This window comes from Clarias gariepinus, chromosome 19 (genome assembly GCF_024256425.1).
Source record: "Clarias gariepinus isolate MV-2021 ecotype Netherlands chromosome 19, CGAR_prim_01v2, whole genome shotgun sequence".
Classification (NCBI taxonomy): Eukaryota; Metazoa; Chordata; class Actinopteri; order Siluriformes; family Clariidae; genus Clarias; species Clarias gariepinus.
Window position 1 is genome coordinate 2,506,502 of NC_071118.1, and position 17,621 is coordinate 2,524,122.

Consider the following 17,621-nt stretch of genomic DNA (forward strand, 5'->3'; position numbering starts at 1 on the left):
TTCTCAGAGTAACTCTGAGTGAGGAAAGTACAGAACCCTTTATCTTAGTGAGGGGGCGTGGTCGACCCCGTTGTTAGGGATGATGCAGCAAATCAAGGACTGTGATTGGTTGATAAAAAAATAATAGAACATATGATTATAGAACAGACAGTGAAATTATAATGTTTGTTTATGAAAAAATTTTATAATCATGACTACAGGCTGCTTCATGCAAAGAATCAGTTTTAGGCTGAATATCTAAAAGATAATTAAACAGGCAAATGTATACTATATTTAAGTTCTTACATTTATTTATCATACTGATTTTATTACTTTTAATTCATTTCAGATCGATAGGAGCAAAATAGCTTAGCTTTTACTAATTTACATGATTGTAGGACAGCCTATTAAAGTTACACTTTTTAAGAGATGCAAGGAAGTAAAAGAACAAGAAAACCAAACTGGACAAAACGCCATTTTGTCCTCCGCTATAGAGACTCTTAAGCCTCTTAAATATCCTCCAATATACTCTTAATCATTTTAACCTTGGGAGCTGTTTTTAGGGCTAAGATGTTTCTTAAATTATTTTTATCTTTATTAAGATTTAGTCCTAAATTTAAGGGGAAATTCTAAGAAAATGTCACAATTTTAAGAATTTTCTTAGAATTTCGTCACTAGGAGCAACTTTTAGTTAACTTTTAATAATCAATAATCTATTTACTGGATAAGAGCGTCTGCCAAAAGCCATACATGTAAAGTGATTTATTCTCATAGTGGCTATCAACACTGGGTCTGAACACACACACACACACATTTACACACACTGTCGATTTACCTAGAGGCTCAAATCCACCTTAAATGTGAGGTGGGAGGAACATATAAATAAGCGGGTGAGATGTGATGCAATGCCACCATGCCATGCAAACAGAAATGTACTTTATTTAATGCATAACATTGATACTGAACACAGCAAGACACCTGACACACACACACACACACACACACACACGCATCACCACCACCACCAGCATCATGAGTATGCACCGAAAATACAGTATGCACCGAAAATGTGTGTGCATAATAAAGAAAGCCAACATCCTTCATGCATGTGGAAACTTTTTCTGCGCTCCACTGACTCCAGGCTTTTTTCTTTAGAGATGTAAAGTATAATATTGTTGCATTATTATTTCTGGGAAATCCCAGGATTCCAGTTAAAAGTCTGTAGAAAATGTCCCAATATAGTAAAATACTCTGAAAAATACTTTCACTCTTTTTATACACACACACACACACACACACACACACACACACACACCTACACATACAAAAACGCTTTTACACACTGGACTGTTTTTTCTCCTTCTTTCCATGGGGGGGAGGATAAGAGATACACAGGCAGCGATTTACCCACTTAAATTAGAAGCACATCATGCGAGATAGACTTTAAGAGATGAAAAGCATCAGGATAAAATCACTGACGCGATTAAGATAATGTGGCTTCTGTACAGTACATGCATTAAGCCTTCGACCGTATGGATGTGGGTTTATCTGGAGAGAGAGACAGATATGAGGTTGAGTTTTAAAAAAAAATCCGCATTTGGGCTGTAGAATTTATTTTAATCAAATTTCAGAAAAGATAAATACATCACTTTATGATATAATCTTTGCTTTCCAATACACTTTGTCCATCTGACATCAAGCTTTCGTATTGCCTCATTGATAAAGTTTTCCACGAACGCTCCGCCGTCTTCGCTTCTTCATCAGAAGTGAATCTTTGTCCTTGTGGGGCTGCTTTCAGGGGACCAAACATTTGATGGAATGAGATCAGGGACCATATTCACAAAGCTTATTAAGCCTGAAAGTTGCTCCTAGTGACGAAATTTTAAGAAAATTCTTAGACTTTTGACGTTTTCTTAGAATTTTCCAACATTCACAAAAGATCTTAGTCCTAAAAACAGCTCCTAAGGTAAGAATTGTTAAGAGTATAGAGGAGAACTTTTAAGAGGCTTTAGAGTTTCTATAGCAGAGGACAAAATGACAAACAGTTTGGTTTTCTTGTTCTTTTACTTCCTTCCATCTCTCTTGGATTGTTGGCTACATACCATCCAAAAGTGTAACTTAAATAGACTGTCCTACAATCATGTAAATTGGTAAAAGCTGAGCCATTTTGCTCACATCAATCTGAAATTAATTAAAAGTAATAAAATCAGTATGGTAAATAAATGTAAGAACTTAAATATGATTCATATTCATGATTATACAATTTCATTATATACAAACATTATGATTTCACTGTCTGTTCTATTATCATGTATTCTATTTTTTTTTTTTACAAAGAGCGCATTTCAAGACCTTAACAGAGGTCAGGGGTTATTTTTATCAACCAATCACAGCTCCTCACTAAGATAAAGGTTTTTGTGCTTTCCTTACTCAGAGTTGCTCTGAGAAGTTTCCTGAATCACTTTTAGTCTAGGACTCTTATCTAGGACTTTTTAAGCTAAGATAGGAACTCTCTAAGAGAATTCTAAGAAGCTTTGTGAATAGGGGCCCTGGACTATAAGGGGGACGCTTGGTTTTGCATCGTCACGCGATATCACAACGCCCTCTTCAATAGGCATCTTACTGCAACGAGCACTGTTGATTTTCCTGATAAATGTTCCAATACTGGCCCTTGAGAATCCCAGAAAGCTGTAAGCATTGATGGATTTTTTTAGCTGATTGTTGACTTTTGAACTTTTTCTCGGTCGGCGATTGAGGATGTTTCTGTTCAACACTCTGCCATTTACGCTCAGGCACATGGTGATGAATCCATGTCTCGTCACTGGTAATGATTTACTTTAAGAAACTTGCACCTTCATTAGAGTATTTTGTGAGTAGATATCCAAACACTTTTGCTCATGCTCTGAGTTGTTTCAGCACCCTCAGACCACAAAACAAACAAACCACCACACACTGCACTTCTTTCATGCAAATCACAAGTGGGGCGTCCATTGGTGCTCGCATTACAGTTACAAATGAACAGATGTAACACGTTCACACCTGCACAGCAGTGACTGGGGAGACAGGAGCCGCAAACAAAAAGCCAATTAATTAAAATCATTCAGGGTGCGGATCATTTTTGACTCACCCGCATTTTATAGGGTTGCTTCTGTGACAGACTCAAGGAAAGATTAAAGAAACAATAGCTGAATGCTAGAACATGTTAAACAATCAGCTTAATCTTTTACAACATAAACATAACACTCATACAAATGTAAAAAAAGCTCAAAAGATTTGTTTTTTTTAAGTTTTATTTATATTCCATTAAAGACTGCGTACATCTTTTTGAGCAGCCTGTTTATTTTACAAGCCCTGGAGCCAGGATGAGAAGTGCAACATAAAGTGCCTACAGTTTCAGTCTGAACATCAACTAAGGGAAGCCAAATAAAAACTCTGGTTACATCACACACACCAAGTTTCATCTACAAACGCTGAACACGGTTACGTAAAGAGGACACAAAAACATTTCAGCAGCTGAGACGATCGAACCTGATCCTAAAAGTACAGGGTCATACGAGAACAGCTTTTCTTGAGGAGAACCGTTCAGAAGGGTGCGGTGTGCCAAGTGCGTATCTGAGGCATTACGTTAGCAAAAGGAGTAAACAGGAACAAGGAGAGAAAAAAACAAAAAAAAAACAGCAGTGTACAGTAATGTTTACTGATTGTTCAGTACAGATAGGACGTGTGCCACTTGTGCCTGCGTACGCCGAGAGCAATGAATGAGTGTGTAGCAAGAGCCTCCTCAGGGTCGAGGGTCACAGCAGGGGCGGGTGAATGAGGCGTCAGATGTTTAAACGTTGCTCAGAGCGTCTACGCCGGGCAGCACTTTACCTGTTGGGGAAACAAAGCAAAATGTTAGTATGGAATGGCATTTAGAGTTTTAAAGCAGTACGTGTTTTAGGTGAATTATGAGACATAAATCGTAGAAATATCATGGTCTACAATTGTAGTTGTGATTTATATTCCATAACAGACTGTTTTTTCTGACCAGCTTATTATACATTTTTGCATAAATAAATAAATAAATAATAAAAAAAAAAAAGTACTTAAATTTGCCTGAGAATGTTTTTAAATTCTTATAGCAACAATTAGACTGTAGTTCAAAAAAGGTCAGAGATGATCCTGATTATTTCAACAGAAGAAAAACAGAATTGTAATGCTATTAAACATCTTCTCCAATCTACAGAACTGTTATAATTCAAGAGGACTTGTCACCTGAACCACAGGAATTAATATAAAAACTTGGAAAATATTAGAGGGCGAATCCAAAAATATACAAACTTTGCCTGTAGAATTTGTTATAAATACATAAATAAAAAAATAAAAATAATACATTTACCGTAAGTCCTAGACTTACAAACAGGTCCCCTTTTTGGGAGGATGTTTGCAAGTTGGATTAGTACATAAATCTGACAAAGTGTGCCTCATACACTTTTGACACAAATAAACAATCTAAAGTATAAAAAACCCAAAACATAGGTATGGTGTTTTAGTTCCGCATTATACGGTCTGACCTCATTTAAAGGGAACCCGGGAAGGAGGGATAACACTACATAGTGTTTACTGTGCACTTGAACAGATGCCATTTTGTCTCAGAGCTGTACTGGACTGTGAACTCTGTCTCGTTGGGAATTTTTCCGAAATTAGGATTATTCACCACCAGGACAGCTTTATAGGAGAGACATTTTTTTTTCATCATGCTGGCTGATTTAATTGAACTCATTTCTCCCGCACCTGTGCAGATGATAAACCGGACATTTTATACATTCACCTACAATACCACAAGTGTGTCATACAAATGAACTGATGTAATGCATTCACACCTGCACAGCAGTGACTAGGGAGACAGTGGCCTTGAACGGAAGGTGCTGATAAGACCAACAGGTTTAATATAACCGGATATTTTCTGACTCGCTATCGTATTATCCAATTCTCTAATCAAATCCCAGTGTTGTTAGGATTAGGACATTGTTAGAGGTGTTAATGATCAACGCATCTAAAACGTATAGCCTTCAGTCAGTTAAAAAAATTAAAGACAAGGAACTAAACTGGGCTGTAAAATTTGCTTCTCATTAAACATTTTCAAAACTATGATCCGGAGTGATTCTTTAAACCAGGAAGTGAAATAACAAACAAAACTCACCCTCAAGAAGTTCCAGACTTGCTCCACCTCCTGTGCTCACATGGCTCACTTTGTCCTCGGTGTCCCACTTAGCACAGCAGGTCGCCGTGTCTCCACCACCTGAAAACGTTACGAGGGACGCATCCGTTAATGTCAGAATCAGTTTAAAAGTCATGTACGCAAGCAAGAAAAATAAGTTATATAGTTTTTTTTTTTATTTATATAAATAATTACAACAACAATAATGAAACCATGTGGAACAATGAAGGATAATGTTAAAACAGACATAAAACAGATGACTTATTAAATAAGTAGTTATTAATAGCAGAGAATGTACTTGGAGCACAACGTGTACGGCCAAAAACAAGCTTTAAGAGAACCGGTCACCAGGATAAGAATCTGGCGCCACCTAGTGGGTGAAGATTGGAGTCGCCAATTCAAAAGACAAAGGAATGAACTGGTTTATATTATTTGTATGGACCACGCTTGCAAATCAGGCTTTATGAAGATTCTGTAGCTTCTCTGTTATTCTTTACCGTTATGATTATTATTATTTATTATAAATAAACGAATAACCAACACGAGCAAAAAGGAGAATATAAATACATTTTTAAAGGATATTAATTATAGATGATTGATTAATTTCAGTTAAGAATTGTAATTACTATACATTTACTAAATCAACAATGTTACCATGATAACATTAGATAGATTAATCTAATGTTTTTATTTACCTGTCACACTAGAGCACTATGTTCAAGTGCCTTATTAATAATAATTTTAAAAAATGTATATATAAAAATTTGTTTAAACTAACTATTTTGCTTTACTAAATGCATCACATGTCTAATTTTTGGAGATACTGGACAGAAAAGGAAATGTTTAAATAAAATTTGCCTTGTTGTTAATTATTCATTAATGATCGAACAATCAACATTATTTGTAATATTTATTATAAATCATCCTTAAATAAGGCCAACACCAAATAAATCCCAAGCCAGTACTGATGCTAATAAGTAGACGCCAGCAAAAAAAAAAAAAAAAAAAAAAAAAAAAAAAAAAAAAAAATATATATATATATATATATATATATATATATATATAAAATATCTATCTATATCTATCTATATCTATCTAAAAAAGCTTCACTGTAATTATGTTTGTTTAAACTTTTTTTGTGGATTGTGCCGCTGGAATTGTTTAAATAAAACTTTAACTGAGGAAACATGCCTGTTATCTATTATTCATTCATTATTCATTCACAATTATTAGCAAACGTTCAACATTTCAGCCCTAATGTTAACATAAAAGGACTTGACTGGACTCACCGATGATGGTGACGCAACCACTTTTGGTCACCTCCACAACTTTGTCCATCATGTTCTTGGTTCCCTTGGCGAAGTTCTCCCACTCAAACACACCGACGGGGCCGTTCCATACGATCTGCTTAGCTCTGCCTACAGCCTCAGCAAAAAGCTTGGAGCTCTCCGGTCCACAGTCCAGACCCTGACAAGAACAAAAAAAAAAAATTTTTTTTTTTTTTTTTTTATAAACAAAATCAATATTTATTCAGGCCAAAAAATAAATAAATAATCTGGAGATAATGGGTGATACCATCCATCCCGCTGGAATGCCATCAGCCACTTTAGCCGTTCCCGTTGTGGCCTTCTCATCAAACTTTTCAGCAGTGACAAAGTCGACGGGGAGTGTGATCTTCACTCCGTTCTTCTCTGCTTTGTCCATCAGGTCCTTGACGATTTTGGATCCTTCCTCATCAAACAGGGAAGTGCCGATCTGGAGAAATACAATATACGCAGATAAACAAGGGACGCAGAAATATATCAGGACAAGCTTTTAATTGACATTCCTGCAGGCAGAGAGAAAGAAAAATTAATAGCACATGCTATTTTCTCCCCAAACAGAGCTTACTGCTTTGCCATGTTGGTTTTTATTGATTTACAAAAGTGTTCTGTAAATTCACAGACTCAAGTTCAAAAAGATACATTTCAAAGTTTCTTCAAAGGTAATGCGACTCTATTTTTTCATCTTTCCTTTCTTTAATAAATGTTTTATTTAAGTAAACTGTTCTTTGTTGCTTCCTGAGAAGTTCTTATGTGCATACATTAGTATATACACACCCAAAGATCACTTTCCATCAGCATCCCTTACCTCCATGTTCTTAAGGACCTTGAGAAAGGTGAAAGCCATGCCGCCCCCGATGATCATCTCGTCCACCTTGTCCAGCATGTTGTTGATCAGCTGAATCTTATCTTTAACTTTGGCCCTGCAATGACGTCAAACACATACGGTATCAGTCAAAAGTTTGACTTCTAACTCAAAAGACCCTTAGATTTTTTTTTCTTCATTTATTCATTGTAAAACTATATTTAAGGCACCTAAAATGTAACCTTATCAAAATAACTTATCGGAAAATTCCAGCAGCCTCTAATCTGATGTACCAAGTGCTTCGTTGGTGATTTCTGTTCTTTGAATGAACTTCTCACGTGCATCAGCTCGAAGTCTTGGTCTTTGTTTTCCTGAGACGCTGCTCATGAGAGCCAGATGTGTTTCGCAACTACACTTAAATATACATTATGCTAAAAGTTCTACAGACTGACCTTCTTGCCATAAACTAAAGATGGACTACTGTTTTTTTTAATTAAAATAATGTAGAAAAGGGAGAACCCGGGTTGTGTGAATGATGAAATGAGTGACCAGCAGGAGTTCTGCACATAAAGCTGCACGCTCGTTTGTTTAAAGGGCTTATCAGGGCAACATTCCTTTCAGAGAAGTCAGTGACTGGGAAGAGTCCAGAGAGCAAAAAAACACTGGCGTCATCACTGCAAATTGAGAAGAACCAACGAACAGGAAGGGGCGTTTATCCCCCAATAAAACCGACAGTTAAAAAGAATACTCATGCTAGACTACTCGTGCGACTGAAATTTTCCATAGTAATGGACTTAAGTGGTCAGGAAATGTCGTTCCTTACAAAAATACAGCAGTTGCTTCACCTTTATCATCTCACACTAGTTGGACATCGATGTTGCACAATTTCAGACCCTGACCTTATTCCAAAGCACAAGCATAACCCTAGAGCACCGTTGCTGTTGGATCTGTGGTGTCCTACACACCCTTTATGGAACATTAACACCAGCAGGATGCACTCGCACATGCTGCTGTAATACTGTGATAAGCCGTGTCTATTCCTGGACTGTCACTCATCCTCTCAGGGCAGTTCGTAAACTAAACAGAAGATGCAGCGACTTAACTGAAAAATCAAACATTATAAATATTCACTGCTCATTTCTGTCAGTGTGTGCGTGTGTGTGCTCTCACCCCCCGAGGATGGCCAGGAATGGTCTCTGTGGCTTCTCCAAGGCCATCGCAAAATAGTCCAGCTCCTTCTTCATCAAAAAGCCTGCAGCTTTCTGAGGCAGATCTACTCCAACCATGGAGCTGTAAAACATCATGAAATTAACATGATTTCATTATCAGAAAGATTCCTGGGCAATCTCTGAAGAGTATGGTGTGATACAGGATGTAACGAGGTGTACCTGTGAGCTCTGTGTGCTGTCCCGAAGGCATCGTTAACGTACACGTCACCCAGCTTGGACAAGGACGCCCTGAAAGCGTTAATTTGCTCCTGGGATGCTTTGGTCTAAGAGAGAGAGAAATAAAAACCTTTAAAAGCTGTTTTCGCCTGCATTTAGATCAATTCGAGTTTTCTTATTAGCTTGAAGCAGATGTATTTCTTGCAACTTAACTTGTATTATTACCTGCATATTTTTACCACAAGATCAAACATGAAATTTGAACTGTAAATTATACATATAAAAAAATATATAAAAAAATATTTTATATATAATATTAATAAAATTATATAATATTTCTCCGTAATTCTCTATAATGTAGTACAGTTGTGCACCACAAGAGGGCACTGGCAGTTCAAACAGTTCATCTTCCATCTTTATCATTCTTGATTTTAACTGAGTCGCATTTTGTCTTTTGTTTAAACAATAATTAATTGATCTGGCTTCATTAATTGGCTAATTAATTCATTAATTAGTTCCATAACTAATTTGTTCGGATTATGCAGTTAGAAAGGTGTAAATCCATTTTAAACCAGATCTTATTTTTATTTATAATGAATTAATCATTACTGTTCGTAAACAAGTATTGGTTATAAAAAAGCGTGTAAAATTTCACCGTCATCTGCAAATGCAAACATCATTATCTTACTACTCAAAAGGTACTTAAATTTATAAAACATAAAATAAATAAAAAAATCTTTAGATAACACCAATTTACGAAACATTTTTCGGATATCCTGAAACAACCGAGTTTTAAAATGTAATTTAGTCCTGCCTCATTTAAGAGCTCAATGTTCATGATTTATGAACTCGGTGAAGAGAAAGGTCACTAAAGTGCCTATGAAATGTTTCAACTTCATTCCACTGAAGGTCAAAGGTCAACAAAAGGTCTACAAAACTCTACTACTACTGTACCATCAAGTGAACCTCAGAACACGAAACCATCTCTCCTTTCCTACGCTGCATTCCAGTCAGGGCTTCATGGACCAGAAAAGCAACAGAGCACCCTGGTGACCTTTCTCCAAATGTTAAAAGGTCAAGTGTGGATCAGTGTGTGCTTTTTAAAGAATAGTGGATAGATGGAGGCTGATGAAGGTTTGTTCAGTTTTACACTAAAGTTTTGTGAACATACTCGTACTGAGCACGATCTTAAGACACTTTCTACTCATTGTCTGACTCTGTATGTTGATTATATTGCGTTGAACTGTTTGACTTACACTAGTTAATAGCTTTTGAGATACGCCACTCTCTCTCGCCCAATCTCAAAAAAATAAAATAAAATAAAAAAACATGACAAGACTGCTAATAAGGTTAACGCTGCATGTAAAAATGAAACCTTGACTTCGTCCAGTCTGAGGAGACGACTTGACCCCAAGACAGGATAACCCTTACATGTCTGACACACAATCAAGACCTTGTACAAAAATGAACCTTTTTAAAATGAACGTAAGAAAGGTGCTGTTGAGAAGTGACCTAAATAAATGACTGTAAATTTACCTGAAACTACAAAACAGTAAAGACAAACACCCCAAAACTCTCGTTTGCACCAAAGTGGGTTTCGAGTTTCTGATGCGCTCACCTTGTTTCCTGCGGCATCTTTGCCCTTGCCCTCTTCTTCCACATGGAAGCGAAGGTTCTCCAGAAGAATGATGGAACCTGCAGGAGGATTAGCGCAGGCGCTCTCCACTTCTGCACCAACGCAGTCTTTCAGGAACGTAACATTTCTGTAAAAAAATTAAATAAAAATGTATAAATAAAATAATAATCAATCATGAACTAATTTATACTCAATTATTACTCTTATTCCTAAAGTAGTAAAGGGAATTACTGTTTCTTATATTTATATTTACTCTAATCTCCTTATCTACTAGAACACCTCACTTACTTTCCCAGCAGATTCTTGAGTTCTGCAGCCACAGGTTCCAGAGAGTACTTGTCCGGCATGGGAACGCCGTCTGGCCGGCCCAAGTGGCTCATCAGCACCACGGATTTGGCTCCGTTGTTTAAACAGTGCTCGATGGATGGAAGTGCGGCCTTGATCCTGTAGGCAGGGAATACGACGACGTGCTTTTGATTAACGTTATTTGATGAAAAGGTCAAGAAATTTAAAAAGGTGGAACAAACGGTTAAACAGGATCTTACCTCTGGTTGTTTGTGATGACCTTGTCCTTCATGGGCACGTTGAAATCAACCCTGCGCGAGAGAAATCACATTATTTCGTTAAACAAGTGCTACAGTATATTGCTCAATGCGGGGGCAAAAAAAAGTAACAGTTTGAAATTGGGAAGTGCGTAACATACAGTGTCACAACAGTTGAGTTTAATATTCCTTCCTTTCTGTTCAAGTACCCATGGCTGTCTTTGAAAGACCACTCATAAAACATAACTTCCATTAACTTAAATTGATAGTGTACATGGAATTTCCAGTGCAGTGATGTGAATCCCCACTAACAACTAATTTTTTTTTTTTGGTATTTTGGCCATCCTGATCCAACAAATTCTCTAGAATGGGAAGTTATATCTGTTGTTTCTGTGAAAATTACTTAAGGGGTCCTGCTTAACACCCAAATTTGGGAGGCCAATTAGTCTAACCGGCATGTCTTTGGACTGTGAAAGAAAAAAAAACTGGAGTATGCAGAGTATGCAACCCTTCAAATGCACACCATTACACAATCATACCACATTATTTTATTTTTATTTTCCCCCTTTCACTACCCATATTTAGACAATTATTAATAAGCTATCTGCCTTTTAAAACAAATGAAAATTTCTAAATCTCCTTCCCACACTTAAGAGTCGTTAATGATTTTACACTGAACACGTTTTCATCTGACTCACTTCTCTACCAGATCTTACAACTTCAGGGCTTCATTCATACACAAGGCATCATTTCCATGATGCGATTTGGAAGAGGAAGAAAACGTGGTGTACCAAGCTCTAAAGGCGTGACGCTACGTGTTAGGACGAACGTTTCTCTGCCTGCTTGTTGAGTCAGAAGGAGTTCCTACAAACCCACACGGCCGCATGCTTTCTCTCTCTTACACACACACACGCACACCACAATCCTGTCCTCTGTGTCCTTCAGCGGTTCACTGGGACGATGATGATGATGATTTGAGTAAGAAGAGGATCAACTCATTATATTTATACAACAAGGAGCTGAAATCCAGTTTAACGGAAAGATCATGCTCAAGTGCTAAATTCCCTATCTGCAAATGGCATTGCAGGGGAGGAAATAAAATCATTCATAGGTTGATGGGTGTGTGTTTAGACAAACATTTGCTCTTTTTTTCCCCTCTACATGCACATTGACCATCATTATGGATTATGTGTATATAAATAATTATTTATATAAATAAATGATATAAATTTATATAGAAGCCTTAATATGGAACTGAGTTTATTCTGTCCTCTTATGCTTGAGTCTAGTCTTACCTTTATACAATGTATTAAAGTGAACTATTCTTAATTTATTGATTATTGATTACTTTGAGCTGATGCACAGTCCTTTCTGCTCAATTAGCAAATCTGTCAAGCACAAATTAAAATGATTAAAAATAAATAGGCCCCAAAAGCAGATTCTGAATCATTTCAATAACCCATGACTTGCAAAAATTCAGCACTATGGGATGTAACTACAGTAACTGTAAGCTAAAATAAAAACATGGCGGCCTGCCTCCTGAGCAGGATGTCACTCAAAACCCTGCACATTTCTTTGACCTTGACTTTGCAATAAAAACTCACCTCATAACTACACGCTTCCCCTTGACATCCACTTTGTCCAGGGTGAGTTTAGTTGACAGAGACATGGTGTAAGAAGGTTATTTTATCCAGCCGCGACTCTCCGATGATCCTGTGGCTTCTCTCCCTCTGCGCTAAGCAGCACCCGACTGACACTGACCTTAGCTTCAAGCGCACGCACACCGAGTGGGCGGGGACGTTCAAGAAACTCCGGTGCTTATTGGTTGATAAAATAAATTAAGAGGCGGGGAAAGGGAAACGTTCTTATTCAGTGATTGGCTGCGCTTGCTGTCTAACAAAAAAAAAAAAATCAGGAAGAATTAAATAGTTATATTTCTTTTTTTTCAAGTTAGTAATTGCAAAGTAGGATAAACAGAAATTAATTACAGACTGGAACAAAAATAATTTTAAGTAGAAATATATCTATGTATGTATATAAAACAAAAAAGCCGTCATATTCAGTTTTTTTGTTGTTAGCGTATAATGTCACGTAGGCAATGGTTTCCGCAGAGAATCCTACTCGATGGCTAAGACACAACAGCGACATCTTGTGGACTTTCAGAGAATCATTATAAAGAATGATTTTAAAGATGTATTCTGCTTACATTTTACCTCAAATAATCACAATAAATGTTTAATCGTTTTAATTATTTATCTTTTTAAAATTTAAATTGAGCTGTATGAATTAAAATGTTTATTTATTTAATACAATGCCTATATCGTGACAAATTGCTCAATAATTAACAGATTAAAACATATATACTCCATCCATCCATATAGGAACCTCTGTAGTCCCAATAGGGGCCGTGGAGGCCAATGATGACCGTTGTGTTTATTCCCATTTTTACATATGTGGTAGGACCACCAGTCAACAATTACAAGCTCATTTAAACACTACAGTCAATTTGGAAACATGAGTTAGCCTAATCTGCATGTCTTTGGACTGTGGGAGGAAACTGGAGTACCCGGAGGAAACCCACCAAGCACGGGGGAAACATGCAATCTCCATGCACACACACACAGGGGTGGGAATCTAAACCAAACCCCAGACGTGCAAGGCGATTGTGCTAACTAATAAGCCACTCTAAAAAAATCTAAAATGACTAGAGTTAGACATTAAATTTTCTGACATCATCAGAACCAGGGAGGTTAGTGCTGAACCACCAATTTTGTAGAAGAAATGTGGTCAGATCCCTTAAACGCTTGGGGAAGCTGCATGGCTAAAAATTAACAGTAAATAAATCTTATAGAAGCTGATGACCTGAATGTACTGAATGACCAGGTTATCAGATATATGGAGTTTTTCTTCCCTGACTAGCATGGATGCAATAATTTTCACACACGAACTGGACGCCACATTGTGACCTGTAATCAGAGCTAAAGGTGACTGAATGAAATTTACAGTTTTATGGCATCCATTTGATGGAAGACCATTATGTGACTAAAGGTTTGTCTCACAAAAACACCCCTCTTTTTACTTGATTTACTTTTTACTTAAGTCCTGTATGTTAAAGTTAGGGTGGAAGAACTTTTCTGAACTCAAACCTACTGAACATCTTGGGGATAAATTAGGATGACGACTGCAATCCAGACACCACCACCTGATTACAGTAATGCTCTTGCAGCTGAATGAACACAACGAATATGGACTAAATATATATTTTGGAATTTATATTTAGGCATGGGTGCGATGTGATGTGTCTACAAACTTTTAGTCATATAGTATACATTGAATGATAGATTGCTTTACTTTAGTAACTGATCGATACATTTATTCAACACAATTGACACAACAGAGCTGAACAGTTGAAGTGCTGGGGAGGACAAAACCATCTCACTACAGACTCTTTTGCCATATACCTCCCATATAATATGGGTGCACACAGTTACTGACACTATACACATCAGACAACTCTGTATAATCTAAATAGTGGACGATGCTGAGCGCAACATGAAGTGGTAATGTGCATAACTTAACATCTTTTCTTGGCTCATCTTAATCCATCATGTAGTCAAAAACAGACTGATAAAAGGGTTAGAACATTTTTTCCTTTTATATGTGGAATGACCTAGTAATATCAAATCAACCGTAATACAAGACTATAAGACCACTGCATAAAATAACACCGCACGCACAAGATTTTAAATTTATATTCAATTTATTACATTTTTACATACACATCAGACCAACAGGGTTTAGGTGTAAAGCATATCCATTAAGAAAATGGAAAAGTTCACAAAGTTTGAGGATATTCCCCAAATGTGTTGTTCCAGTTACTCTTTCCATTCCTTAGGCTCTACCTTGCCGACTGGAGACAAATTCCATGCCATGCCGGTTGATGTGACCACCTGCAACCATAGCAAAAGATGCATACTTACGAAAAGCAACAAAAACAATTACATATAATTTTGGGTGCACGCTAGATACAAAGCAGAGACATCACAGTCACGTACGTATCCCCAGACTGCGGTACAAAACGTGGCTCCGAGAAGCAGCAGAGGCGTGCCGTACTTCGCGTGGAACGCCGGGGAAGCACCTGAGGAGGCATGTCGCACAGCAACCTGGCGACCGGCTTGTCCTGAGAGGAAGAGGAGAAAGAAAAGAAATTCACCAAGAATGATTTTGTTAAAGCGTCACGTTACAGTTAGGACTAGTATGCACAAATATTCTCTACACTTTTTCTGTTAATAAAAACAGTACAATATTAAGAGACTCAGTCATGCATTAAATGTTAACTTGCATGATCAGAAACACTGCTTTCTAGTAAATCTTAATATCTTAAAAAAAAATTGGTTACATTGCAGCCTGAATGAAAAAGTACTCTTGCATCATTTAGCAAAATTTTTAACAACAAGAATTTAAATGTATTTACATCAGACAACTCGTGATAAATCAATCAAACACTGCTACCCAAAGTTAAATCATTTTCATTTTACACAATTGTACTGTCGCAAAACGCTGTAAACTGTCGTAAACGACCCAACTGACATTAAGCCAACCGGCTAGCTAGCCTTCCCGGAAGATATTAAATAATGTGCAAAAGCATAGAAAATAAGTAATCATGTCTCTCTATATATTTACACACAACCAACTCAACGTTATTTGAATTGGTTAGGTAAATTCTTTGTTTGACAATAATTCATTAAGAAGTGTTTTTCACGTTGGCTAAGCTAGCTTATTAGTACCATTGAATTTTGCTCCAGGCTTAATTAACAGCCCTGCATAGGCTTATATAAGTTAAAAACCAAGATAAAAACAAACGTAAATACATCCTTAGTCTTACCACTGAGGTTGAGGGCAGCTTTGGTGAAGCGGAACATGTTTGCCTGTAGAGACTGAGCTTGACTGTGTGTGTACACGATACCCTTGAACGATGTAAAACAAAATGGAGGATGGCGCACACCGGAAATATGTACAACCGCTAGGGGGCAATGTGGGCATTTAACGCAAGCCCAATGTGCGCGTAATAGGACGTTAATCTGTATGTTGTGAATTTTGTCACTCAGCTGATTATTATTATGTAAAAGAATGTTTGATTGTTTCGTGCTCAAATTTTCGCGAGCATTTTACTGAAAATTTTACGTAGTTGGTCAAAAACAAAAATCAATGAACACTAAATTATTTTCTTTTAGCGACCCGGACCTTTATCGCTAGTACAATTTACCGCATATACATCTATTTTAAAGTCAAAGTATGTAAATGTATTACAATTATGTCTATAAGTAACCTGACTAACAATATATTACTTAAAAGGCTTAACGGTGACGGTGTTTTGCACTCGTGTCAGGATGGCCGAGTGGTCTAAGGCGCCAGACTCAAGGGTTTCCGCCCTTCCGCATTGCCGGGTATTCTGGTCTCCGAATGGGGGCGTGGGTTCGAATCCCATTTCTGACACATACCTTTTTCTCTTCCCCTATAAAAAAAAAATATATTTTATATGAATAAAAGAAAGGTTATTAGATCTCTGCCTGAAGTTTAACCTGCACCATAAGTGAAATCTAAATGTTGAGTAAAAATGATGTCATGAACAGTTATGTATCAGATTTAATAATCTACTTTAAAATAATCTACTAATGCGCTACTTACTCAATGTAAACAAACACCTGCACAAATAGATTTTAATTAAAAAAGATAAACTGCAAAAACAAGGATCTCTAGAGTCCAGGTTCGATTTCTTCCTGTCATGTGTGCATGGTTCTCCCTATGCTTGTTGGGTTTCTTCTGGGTATACTGGTTTCCTCACACAGTCCAACGACATGCAGATTAGTCTAATTGGTGTTCCCCTCCATCGGCGGGAAACCTAACCTGCTTTAAGTCTAATTTGGACACAAACATAGTAGTTTCAGATGGTTAAATATTATAGTTATACATGAAAATGGAAGAATTTCAACATTTTATTTATTCATCTGTGAGTTTGCATAACATGGAACATATGACTAATCAAAAAGCATGTTCCCTATTTTAGCTGTGTGTATTTAAGCAGAAAAATAGCATGCACCACACAAACACATAGTCCACCAATCACCATAAGCTGATTTGGTGGTTTACTCCACAGTGACTATAATCTAGTTTTGACTAAAACATTAAAACATTTAATGTATAGCCTTTTTTTTAATGGTGATAATAAAAATAACACTAACGAATAGCAACAGTAATATGCTACACCACATAGTGTTTCAATGTTAGACTCATCGTCATTCATGGACAGATTATTTTTTTACTTCAGCTAAGAGCCTCGTTACCGTACTGTGTTTGAAGTCTTCTGTAAAAGTTTGTCATTTTTACTACATGAGAAATGTCATTACATTTCCATATGGACATTAATATCCATAGATAAGGACCGGCTCCAGCTGGATTCTGATTCATGATGGTTTGGAGCTACACATGCTGCTCCTGAGCTCCCAGTGATCCAGACCCCATCTGCCCTTTGCACCTGCTGACTCGTCCCTACGCTGAACTGGACTTCATGTTAATTTAAAGAACTTCTGTTATATTGAACTTTTACCTGCATAACACACATGATGTTATATAATTTCTATCTGTTATCACCCAGATGAGGATGGGTTACCTGTTGAGTCTGGTTCCTCTTAAGGTTTCTTCATATTGCCTTCTTAGGGAGTTTTTCCTTGCCACCGCCGCCGTCACCCTTG

General features: G+C 37.0%; 2 protein-coding genes and 1 non-coding gene across 3 annotated transcripts; 1 reads left to right on the top strand and 2 right to left on the bottom strand.

Moving 5' to 3' along the window:
- Positions 1 to 3,251: 3,251 nt before the first annotated feature.
- On the bottom strand, positions 3,252 to 12,632 carry pgk1 (phosphoglycerate kinase 1). Its single transcript, XM_053479198.1, has 11 exons — positions 12,474 to 12,632; positions 10,873 to 10,923; positions 10,616 to 10,771; positions 10,310 to 10,454; positions 8,695 to 8,798; positions 8,477 to 8,596; positions 7,310 to 7,424; positions 6,755 to 6,934; positions 6,469 to 6,646; positions 5,162 to 5,260; positions 3,252 to 3,849 (listed from the first exon to the last, which is right to left on the bottom strand). Exons 1-11 carry the CDS (start codon positions 12,536 to 12,538, stop codon positions 3,809 to 3,811), a joined length of 1,254 nt encoding a protein of 417 aa, XP_053335173.1. The 5' UTR covers positions 12,539 to 12,632; the 3' UTR covers positions 3,252 to 3,808.
- Positions 12,633 to 14,610: 1,978 nt separating this feature from the next.
- On the bottom strand, positions 14,611 to 15,882 carry LOC128508050 (cytochrome c oxidase subunit 7B, mitochondrial). Its single transcript, XM_053479262.1, has 3 exons — positions 15,755 to 15,882; positions 14,925 to 15,049; positions 14,611 to 14,819 (listed from the first exon to the last, which is right to left on the bottom strand). Exons 1-3 carry the CDS (start codon positions 15,789 to 15,791, stop codon positions 14,745 to 14,747), a joined length of 237 nt encoding a protein of 78 aa, XP_053335237.1. The 5' UTR covers positions 15,792 to 15,882; the 3' UTR covers positions 14,611 to 14,744.
- A 371-nt stretch (positions 15,883 to 16,253) lies between these two features.
- Positions 16,254 to 16,365, top strand: trnal-caa (transfer RNA leucine (anticodon CAA)). The gene is made up of 2 exons: positions 16,254 to 16,291; positions 16,320 to 16,365. It is a non-coding gene; the product is annotated as a tRNA-Leu (tRNA).
- The last annotated feature ends 1,256 nt before the right edge of the window (positions 16,366 to 17,621 follow it).

Bases quoted from the DNA above. Each gene is read 5' to 3' on its own strand.
- pgk1 (XM_053479198.1), bottom strand. From the start codon at position 12,538: ATGTCTCTGTCAACTAAACTCACCCTGGACAAAGTGGATGTCAAGGGG. The intron at 10,924-12,473 runs GTGAGTTTTTAT...TCTCTCGCGCAG, and splicing joins GGGAAGCGTGTAGTTATGAG to GGTTGATTTCAACGTGCCCA. The intron at 3,850-5,161 runs GTGAGTTTTGTT...TTTCCCCAACAG, and splicing joins AAGTCTGGAACTTCTTGAGG to GTAAAGTGCTGCCCGGCGTA.
- LOC128508050 (XM_053479262.1), bottom strand. From the start codon at position 15,791: ATGTTCCGCTTCACCAAAGCTGCCCTCAACCTCAGTG. The intron at 15,050-15,754 runs GTAAGACTAAGG...TCTTCCTCTCAG, and splicing joins AGCTGCCCTCAACCTCAGTG to GACAAGCCGGTCGCCAGGTT. The intron at 14,820-14,924 runs GTACGTGACTGT...CTATGGTTGCAG, and splicing joins GTACCGCAGTCTGGGGATAC to GTGGTCACATCAACCGGCAT.